The sequence below is a fragment of the Sprattus sprattus genome, assembly GCF_963457725.1.
Source record: "Sprattus sprattus genome assembly, chromosome: 18".
Lineage (NCBI taxonomy): Eukaryota > Metazoa > Chordata > Actinopteri > Clupeiformes > Clupeidae > Sprattus > Sprattus sprattus.
In genome coordinates this window covers 14,598,211-14,608,955 of record NC_137916.1, presented here as the reverse complement: position 1 = coordinate 14,608,955, position 10,745 = coordinate 14,598,211, and the positions used below count along the sequence as shown (strand labels likewise).

At 40.8% G+C, this 10,745-nt stretch overlaps 1 protein-coding gene across 3 annotated transcripts in view; it reads right to left on the bottom strand.

Moving 5' to 3' along the window:
• Positions 1-2,761, bottom strand: part of hid1a (HID1 domain containing a) — a gene marked incomplete at its 3' end in the record, with an annotated part of 10,500 nt that extends 7,739 nt beyond the window's left edge. For all 3 annotated transcript variants that reach the window (XM_080856374.1, XM_080856375.1, XM_080856376.1), the window contains exons 1-2: positions 2,651-2,761; positions 1,332-1,481 (exon numbers count right to left, since the gene is read on the bottom strand). In XM_080856374.1, coding sequence (XP_080712500.1) covers positions 1,332-1,481; positions 2,651-2,716 — 216 coding nt within the window. In that variant the 5' untranslated portion in view covers positions 2,717-2,761. The remainder of the gene's footprint in view (positions 1-1,331; positions 1,482-2,650) is intronic.
• Positions 2,762-10,745: the final 7,984 nt, after the last annotated feature.

Genomic DNA, 10,745 nt, shown 5'->3' with positions numbered 1-10,745 from the left:
TAAAATTATCCTACATTTGAGTCCAACTGCATGACCATTCTTACCCTACACTTACCCTTACAATAAAGATGTGATCCTATTTCAACCATAACTTCATTTTAAATAATTTCTTTCTTTATGACATTTAGTTTATAGTTTAGACAGCAACGTTGACATCTATATTCAACTGCATCCACTACATAATCTCAAACTTTATTTGTTGGTAACTCTCCAAAAAGGCTACCATTAACACATTTCTTAATGAAAAGGAAACATGCATCACAATAATACTTCAGTGTAACCTTTACCTATGTGGAGTGCAAATATGTCTTGCCATTACACTACCCAACAGCTCTACGTCTGCTAACACTACAGAATGCATAATTCCTACGGGCACTGCACTAGTTTTGTATAGCCTAATCTTTATTTTCAAATACTCAATATTCTTTATTTCTATTTTGATGGGAATAGGCAGGTGAAACAATGACATTCTCATGATGTGCTATACACAGAAACATCCTTTGGATTTCTTCTATAATAGGGCGAACGACGCCCCTGGTGGATTGCATCGCTAAGTGTGAAGTTACTACTGTCCTGACCACACGTAGAATTCTTCTCAACGAAAGATACACTTAAGCTAAGTGCCGCGTCGGGAAACCCGTCTGCAACGTAGGATTCCTCTTACGAACAATTTCAAGTGCTTTTTAGGCTAAGTGCGCGTTCGGGAAACGAGGCCCTGACCACTAGGCTCTCCATTATTAAATTAAGCTCATCCTCTGTTTTTTCCCCACTAAAGTAATTCTGTTTATGCAAACCTATGAACAAATAGTTCAAACTAAAAGAGTAATTAAAATATCTAATGATATATGGTTTCCGTGGTACTCAGTAAGAGAGAGTAGGCTAAGACTCAATCTCTTTTCTTCTTGATTAGCTCCATTAACAGGAAGTGGTGAGTATAACTCAGGAAGGGACTGCTTCTGATCTACTTCCTTCCCACTGGACAGCTCACCACCAAGCACCGTTTCTTTCACAGGACTGCACAACACATCGTCAATGCCTCCAGCCAGTTTAAACTATTTTAAGTTAAGATAATCATATCTTGGTAAGGTACGGATGCTGTTCCTTGATGTGACTCTTATGATTACCTCTGGAGAAGGAGCCTTTGCTGACCAATATGTCCCCATGTTTCTGCTGATTTACATGATTATAATTGACTGCCATTTCTATTTAATATGTTGCTATTTCACAAACCTCTGCAAAAGTAACAAGGTATGGCAACCAGTTTTCAACTGATGAAAAACAGTCAACACAAAAGCAGAAATTAATGCAGTGGGCTAGCTGGCTGGTATTACCTTATAGCACAAGGTTGCCAGATTGGAGGGGGACTCCTCCCTCACGGCCCGGATCTCAGCAGCAGGAACCAGGGCAAACACATCCTGCACCGTTGTGGTGCTATCCGCCCAGAACTGATCCCAGAATGCATCATCTGTGGCCTCCACTGGCTGCAGACAATCATAACAGCTGTTTTGGTTAATGTGCACAAAGTCATCCTTATCCATCAGCACAAAGACATCCGATAAAGCACATAACACAGAAGCAAACACACACACATACAACACATTTTACTGTCTTCAATAACAAATCAATACACAAGTATTTCTTAAAGAGGTTATTCTTTGAAATGCAGAAGTATTATCACCCCAGTTCTGAAGAAATAATGAAACAGGAGCATTTCACAGACCAAACAAGCGCATTCAGTGGTGGTGTCCAAGGTCTATTTTATACCATATCAAAAGCAATGTGTATTCTGCATATGTTTTACTTTGTTTGGCGCTGGGAAATATAATTGGAAACTATACAGGTAATATGTATATTCCACAAATTAAAGACCCAGATTCATATTAGGCAGAAACGGTTTTCGCCCATTAGCTATTTAGCTATGAGATATGTAGATGGAACCACCTGCAGCATCTGGCCATTCACCCATCAGACTTCTTACATCACCACACACCAATTAAATGCACATGTTGCCACTCTGTGATAAGGATGATGACAATAAGAGATTTTCGTAGATATCTAATGATATATTATTTAGTTATATGTATATGTTTTTTTTACACCACCAGAATCTAGCGATAATATCCTTATAGCAGTGGTAGAATCGCTTCAGTTTACAAATCACGCCTCTCTGTTTATTTATCAATAGCTGATTCAGGCCCATCTGTATCACTGACTTGTTAATATCCAAATTATAGGCCTACGACATCAAGGATTTGTCAAGCCTACTGTTACTCAATGTAATAGACTAGCTATATGCAATAATGGCGTGAATAAATGACAAAAGGCTTTATTCATTGTTTTCAAATAGCCTATCGAATGAGCTGAACAGTCCTCTCGCACATCAACTCGCACGTTAAAGCAAACGACGATCGAGTTAATGCAGACGGAAATTTTAACCAAAATACAGCATTCAATTCTTTCATGACTATCACAGACATCATCACATCGTTCATACAATCCAGACGCGCATTACATTATCTCAGATCATTGATGGTGCAGTACCCTGTGACGCGCGCGATGCCATCTGACACGCGCTGATCCTGGTCGCCGTCTAACTCTCTTTGTTATTATGACTCACTGAGATTGAAATGTATATTTTAACGTTACAAACCTGAGTTTTGGTTGTGAGTTGAATTACGGCTTTCCTGAAATTCAGTTTTGAATCAGTGTTTCCCATTTTGGATGACCTGTCAGTGGTACGGCTGTGCTGCCGTCAATCCTGTTTAATCCCTCATACACAGACTCCTCTGAGGCTTGGAGCTTGGAGCTCGTGCGGAGGCGGTGGATGGTGCACTGAGAGCGACACTTCCGGGTTCCAATCAAAACAAACGCAATCAGCTGAAACAATGGCTCACACTATACACAATAACTAACACTGATAAAGCATAGGCTATATATAATACTAGCCCATTAGAATTTAACGTGCGCCCAAAAAATCATCTCTTAACCAACGCATTTTCTTATTTGTAGTTAAAATTATCTTTTGTTTATCTTCTTTACTGTTTACTGTTTACTGACGGTCGGTCCACCATTAAAAAACGGTGGTTATAGAGGTTTTCTTAACCAGAAGCCAAATGTGGGCTTAAAACGTTTATTTTGCTGTATGCTGGTCATTTCTAAACATTCTGGCTCAAGTAGCATAATTATGCTGAGGTGTTATTAGACCATTGACGTTCATCACAGTTCAAGTCTCAGGCTGTTCTAAATGTCATGGCAAATAAAATAAAATACCTATTAAAATTACTTTGCCGTTACTGTCGGTCCGTTTCAATAAGGAAAAAGTAGGCCTAAACACCTGTTAGCGAACCCAGTAACAACAATAGCATATTGTAACATAAATAAACTACAAAAATATTGACACCATTTCAAATAGCCTTATTAAATATTGGGTATTATGTTACTGCTATTAGAATTATAATCATTCTAACGTAATATCATTATTGCTATAAAACAACTTTTCATGGCTGGCGTCACTGGGTGCGGTGCACAGCAAGCAGTTTTCTTTTTAATACTCCATTCCTGTAGATGGCAGCAAATATTATACCATTCAGCGTAATGTAGGCTACGGGATTTGAAACAATGGCAGTGGCACTTGACATGACTTGCTTCTTGAAAACAGCTTTCTTCAACGTTAAAAGTGTGTGTGCAGATCCGCATACTGTCTAGCTTTTTACCAACCTTTTTTCAATTTTAGTACTGGACAACACTACCGCTGTGCGAAACATAGGCTGTATGTCTTCTGAGACACACTGCTCTATTCTAAAACACCTGACTTAATTTTTTAAGTGGTTGACACATCACTGGCACCTGTCAAAACAATATGATTAGTCTTTCAATAGAATAGATGGATTTCCCATTGTCCAAGGAAGTCCTGTATGAGGTTGAAGCATAATGTAGTTTGTGGTATGATAAGACAAACAGACTTTGCCTGTGTGTTGTGTGCACATGTTCTGGACCATAGCATTCCCAAGACGGACCCTTAAATACATTTAAATCATAAGGATGACAAGCTCTCAGCCAAACTAGCTTTGTAGTGCCTCAACAACAACATAAAAAAAACTAATTTAAATTTAATGACATTCTTAACCTGATAACAGTAGCTATGCCAGCTGTTACCATATATCATTTTTATCATTAGCTTTTTAACTTTATCACTTTGCCACATTTAACTAATGACACACTTAACATCTGTCTCTGAATGCAGGGTTGTATTTTTGGCCTGAGACACAAGCTTTTATGTCCTGGCTCACACTAGACAAAAAATCCATTGGATTCAGTGCATCTCTCGCTAAAAAGCACACCTGTTTTGGTCACTCACTAATTCTTACGCCAAGTGAGCATTATAAAGTTGACCACTCTACTGAATGTGCAAAATGAATACAGGTACAGAATTACAAATATTTTCAGACACTCATGCACACAGAAATGAACACGCAAACATCTAAAAGAAAGACAAATGATTGTATAGCTATGAGTTTTGTGTACATACGTGTGTGTGTGTGGGGGGGGGGGGGGGGGGGGGGCGCTGGTGGTCTGTGTGTGGTTCATATCAATCTCGTTAGAGGTGTAGAGAGAGTTAATAGAGTTGTCCTTGTTCTGGTGGCTGCGTGCATATATTGTTTTATTTTTACCATCCTAATCTGGGTTACACCAAAAAGCCTCCTGGTCCATGTCCTCTCTTGTAGGACAAGTCCTTGTGGATGCTATGAGAGATGGTTTTGTGGTCAGTTTGCCCTTAGTGTTTCAGACCCTATGACTTTTCTCCAGTTACAATATCATAGGATGTGTTAGAAATCAACTATTTTGTTATCAACTATAGGATGTTGCAGAGTCTTGAAGGCCTCCCTGTGTCAACCTGCCAGTAAGGAACTAAAGAAATGGTGTGACCAAGCTCTAATTATATTCATACATCACAGGTATGTTCTTTCTTTCTTTCTTTCCGGAGACTGCACGAGAGAATTGATGATGGAATACTGCACAACAATCTACTGAAAATACTACTCACAGTGAAACCACACTCCACAGGAACTTTCCTTTCAGCACCTGAGACACGTGCTAACTAGCTGCTTTTTTCATTAATGAAATGTTGAGTTGCAGCCAGAAATAAGTGGTGTTTTTTTCTGTTCACAGCTGTAACCTCATCAAACAAGATTCAAAAACCAATGCCTATTTGTATTTGTGACTTCTAGAAAGGGTTTTCTCAAGACTCCCAGCCAATCTTCATCAACCCTTGCTTCTACACAGACCAGCAGTTTCCAAAGTTATAGCCATACACTCTTAAAATGGAATACAATTTTTGGGACCTTTAATCAGTCAACCTGCAAAAAAGGAGAGGAGTGTGTTTGTGTGTGTGTGTGTGTGTGTGTGTGTGTGTGTGTGTGTGTGTGTGTGTGTGTTGTGTGTGTGTGTGTGTGTGTGTGTGTGTGTGTTAATCTGTGTGTCTTTAATGTCTCACAACAGTAGCAGGGCACAAAGTACCTATAGATCGTGGGCATGGTGTCTACAGTGAACCATTTCTCTTTTCAGAGTGAAACCAGAGCCCAAACTCTCTCTGAAAGGAACCCATTCAGGAGGGAAATTAAAAGTCTTTGGCCAGAGACTGTAATGCAGCAAGGAATCAAACGTGTACCCTCAGACGCACAGCACAACAAAAGCCCTGTAGGAAAGACTTCATGTTACTGTGCCACAGCCTACTGAGTTTTACAGCAGTACTTGAGGTTTTTTTTCTGCAACGTTGGCCCTTGCTCTCCACCCAGCAGGAACAGGAGAGCAGGGCTTCGTTCAGAACGGTTGGCTAGCAGCACACTGAGAGAGGGATTGTTCTGGGACTTGGGACTGAGAAACTGGGAGAAGGGAGGAGGCCTGTGACAACAGCAGTGGCCACGTGACAAGCACTGTGCTGAAAGACTGAGCAGAAGCACACTGTGGTGGCTCCCCGCTGAGATGCCTGTCATGGGGTTAATGTGCAGACTGTCACTTCCAATTTGCGTGGGTTTTTGTCCATTTTAACCCAACTACAAATGAGTCCCAAAGGTCTGAGCCACAAATACGGAACCTAGAACACAGAAGTTTATACATATATTTATTCATCCAACTCTACCGTGCTGTATATTCGTGCATGAAAACTAAGCTACTGCATACTGTTATCATTTACATTTAGCAGACGTTTTTATCCGAAGCAACGTACAAGGAAACTGCATTTATACATCAGGATCAGTTAGGGGTTCAGTGTCTTGCTCAAGGACACTTACACACTTGGTAAGGAGGAGTGGGGAATTGAAATATCAACCTTCCGATTACTAAACACTCCTCTACCTCCTGTACCACTGTCGTTATGTCATGTTGAGGACTATTCTACCAAAGAGAGATGGCAACAGAAAGTGCCTGACCACTGTTTATCTCTGCTCAGATGTTCCATGGTTCTCTTCAAGACCCTGGAAGAAGATGACATAAAGAGCTGAGCTCATCTTCAGATGAATCAGGCGTGCTCGTCAGCCCACTCCTTGGCCAGCACAACCATCTGAGCCCCATCTGAGGTGCGAACCCCTCATGGTACTTTTTAACCAGTGTATTTCTCAGCCGTCCTCTGCTTTTGATGCCTTGTGACAAATTTAATGGAATGTGTTTTTCTTGTGCTCATTACACAACAGCATTGTTTCCATTTAGAAAAGCCTAGAACCATCACCATTAAATAGCCGGCTGGTATATGTACTCTTACTGTGGCACGGTGCTTGCAATGCCGCCTCACAGCAAGAAGTTCCTGGGTTGGAATCCCGCATGGGGTGCTGTTGGCACTGGGGGGCAGGTCCTGGGCCTTTCTGTGTGGAGTTTGCATGTTCTCCCCGTGTTCACAAGGGGTTTCCTCCACTAAGAACCCCAACAGAAAAACATGCAAAGGAACAGAACACTCTCCTGTCCGTCCCTGACCAAGGTGGACGGTTCACTTCACTTGGTCCCTTGGTGCCTAAAGGACTGCTACTGGGGTCCTGGAGGGATGGGGAAATGCAGAAGACAAATTCACGGAGACCTCGGCCTGCGTTTCTGTGTGTCCTGTGTTGCCACCTAATATATGCACGTATGTGTTGTTGTGCAACAATAAAACTGACTGAAGTCAGCCTTGTTTGTTTTTTTTGTTTTGTTTTTGTATTACACACAGACAAAGGGGGGCGCTCTCAAGGAACTTCCCTCTCATGGAAACCGTGTTGAATTAAGTGCTGGTGTGCTTTGAAGAACATATGTATGTGTCAGCTTAGCAAGCCCAGAGAGTGGTAAGCTTACCTGATACACACTTCACTCCTGTTTTTTGGACGCTACTTAAACTGACTTATGAGAAGCCCTAGACCTGGTTGAGCAGTTTGGTCAGTGTGTTTTTTAAGTCTGTTTTGGAGTTCGTGATATCCATTGGTAAACAGGAGATGGTGCTCCAAAACACATGGCCCACAAAAAAACTGAAAGAGAGAGTAAGCATACCCAGAGGCTAACTGACTCAGAAGTGAGCACCAGCACACCTTGAGCATCACAGAAATATCAAAGTGTGAGTTACAGTAAAAGGGAAGGACAGGTCCACCATTGCATGTCGTCAGCCAAGCTAGAAGGGGTGACATCTGAGCTCAGCCTGGATGTCATACCATTGGTATAAAGTAACTTTCAAGACAACTAATAAAGAAGTCAGCTTTAAGCTAATATAGCAGTGCATTTGTCATCATGGATGGAATCCTCGCTGCATAGTTCTATGAAGTGTGCTTTGTACTTATGACTAATTGATATCTGCCTGGTCAGAATGCCATCCTTTCTTGTGCATTTCTGAAACTGGCTACACTATATGAGCATGTTAGTGTCTCATTTCAGAGTCTATGAATGTGGTGAATACCCAAGTGAATGGAATATTTTTGTTCTTACTGACTTTATAAATTGTGTGTGGGCCACGGCAGACCACTCCTGTCTGATCTGCCAGTCTCTATATGGCAGCTGTTTCTAATGACATCCATCTATATTCTCTCACTACCAAAAACATATGGACACCAACCCACCTGTTTTTCATCAGCTACTGTGAGTGACAGACAGAGGAGGAATGCACTAGACAAGGGAAAGAGAGACAAAGTCTGTGTGTGTGTGTGAGAGAAAGAGAGAGGGAGAGGGAGAGAGAGATAGAGGAATAGAGAGAGATAGAGGGAGCGAGAGAGGGAGGGAGAGAGAGAGGGATTAGTGATTGAAATAAATGGAAAATAATACAAGGGGATCCAGACAGTTTTGACACAAATGTCTTCATATCTTTTGACAGGGATGTTTTTAAACACCATTCTTGAGAAATTGCTCTCTGAAGGTCAGTAGAGGCACATGAATCCAGCAACAACTACAGATTAGAGAACACTCTGAAGTTTCAGTGCCTGTTACTTGGTGCGTACAGAACCAACATATCATACCTGGGGTTCAGCCAAATGTTCTCCAGTGAGAACACTGCAGAATGTATAGAGATGTATCGATGTTTCTTACCCTCACTATCACTATCTAATGGTGCTGGGTGGTAAGCATTTTTTGAGTGAGATTGATGATTAAATGATGGGATCAAACTACATCAACCAAATACCACTGTAAAATTCTTACCAACTGTCATCCTTCTAATAGTTACATATATTTCATTAGTATATATTACCAATGTATCTCAACCATGTTATTTGTCGCTTTGAGTGAACCATCCTCTCTTTAACCACACACACCATGACCATGAGTCATTTTGTGTAAGTCCTGCCAAAAATGTTACTGAGGCATCTATGACCTGTCTGCACTGACCTATAAAATGTCATGGGTTTTTAGATTTATTTGGCATTTTATTGATGTGTCAACACTATGGTCCTTTATAGAGGGTATATCAAGGTATGACACGCACTATAGCATGCTTGTGGCGACAGGGGAACATCTTTTTGTAACAGGAAGAAACCTCCAGCAAAGTTTGACTCAAAAGAGTGGGGTCGGTGCAGAGGCATCTGCCTAAGGCTGGCCCCGGAGAAATGCCTACGAGACAGCAACGTAAACAGTGCCTTCCACTCCTGCTAGAGTGGCTGCAACAGGTGTGCTTCCAGTGGTGTGCTGCCTGTAGTAGTGACCCCACTGTGACCCACAGCCTGTCCTTATTCATCCTCTGCCTTGCCGGTTTGTGATCCTAGCAATAATGTCTTTGAATTAGCGGCTAGTAGCAAAAGTGAAGGTGGAAATAAGTCCCTACTCTCTGTTATGTAGGGGCATTATTCACACTCCAGGTCCATCTTTCTTCCAGCTGTCCATTCAAATCTGTGTGTCTTTGAAATAGAAAATGAAGACAGAAGCTTCAGCATGTGGAAATATCACAAGTACCAAATTTGAAAAATGTAAAGTACACTGTTATAACTAATACTAATAAAGTCTCAGTCAGTGATAGCTACCTAGTCAACTAAAAGAACAACAAAGGTTTCTATAACTATCACATGTCTGCAGTGTTAACACCTCACAGGTCTCAATTTAAATAATGGGGATGTTCTAACGCTATGCTCTCTGTACATTGTCCTTAAACTCCATGGTCTTCAGCATCTCCATGAAGCATTGAATGACACCTGTCATATGACTCATGAACTTCAACTGCTTGTCTATAGTCTGCTTTTCTGAGTATTTGAAGAAAGGAGATAATAGTGTGCTTGCTAGCAGATAATGATATACTGTGAGATTCATGGAAATATATACGTAAATAAAGAAACAATGGGATGTGTGAAGTGAACACTGGCTTAAAAGTAAGGCGGAGAAATGCTGAAGCTGTCAGTATATAAATTAGTAACTACATAAGTGTCTAGAATGAAAACAACTCATAAACAACATAACACCAACAAGAGACTCTGAGCTACGCTTTCCTTATTGACCATGTTCTGGACAAATGTATGTAGAGAGAAGACAGGATGTTGGTTTTACAGACAGGAAAAGTGGGGGGGGGGGGAAACTGCCTGAATACAATTACGCTGGGTTGTGGGCTGTGGAAAAGGGCTGACGGAGGTTGCCTAAGACCAGAGTGAAAGTCATAACAACTGCATGCACCGCGTCATAAGATTCATGAACTGACGAATACATTCAAAATGAATGTTTCAGAGCAAAGATATAATAAGACACTATAAGTCAGACCAAGTCAGTTCCTGTACTTTTCACATGAATTTCATCAGCATGAGTCCTTTTATGTTTATCACATTAAATGTCTGCTGAACTAAACGGTGGAATGTTCTGATAGCTGTTGTTGTCAAATTAAAAATTGTGCTACTCCTAACATGAATCAACAAGTTTATGATTGTGTGTTATCGGCTGGCTTTAATGTATTAATTCAATTTAATTCATTTAATTTAATTCTTTGAGTGAAAATATTTTTTTCCATTTTATTTATTTACATAGCATTCAAAATGAACATTGTGTCAAGTCACCCCCAGAGCATGGATTATGGAGGCAAATGAAAGCTCAAAAGGGGAGCAACAAATATATTCAGTTTCCCTGTATTTCAACTAGTATTAAAATCAATTAACAGGTTAATGTACCAGATTGGACATTCGGAACTGTAAGCCTGGCTTCCCCTACCACTCTCTTAATGGAAGTATGGTACCCAAAGTCTCTGCAATTTTTTATCCAGAGACTCACAAGTGAGGTAAAATGCAAGCAAAAATCAGCATTGAAAACAAACACTGCAAGTAGGAGCGTGC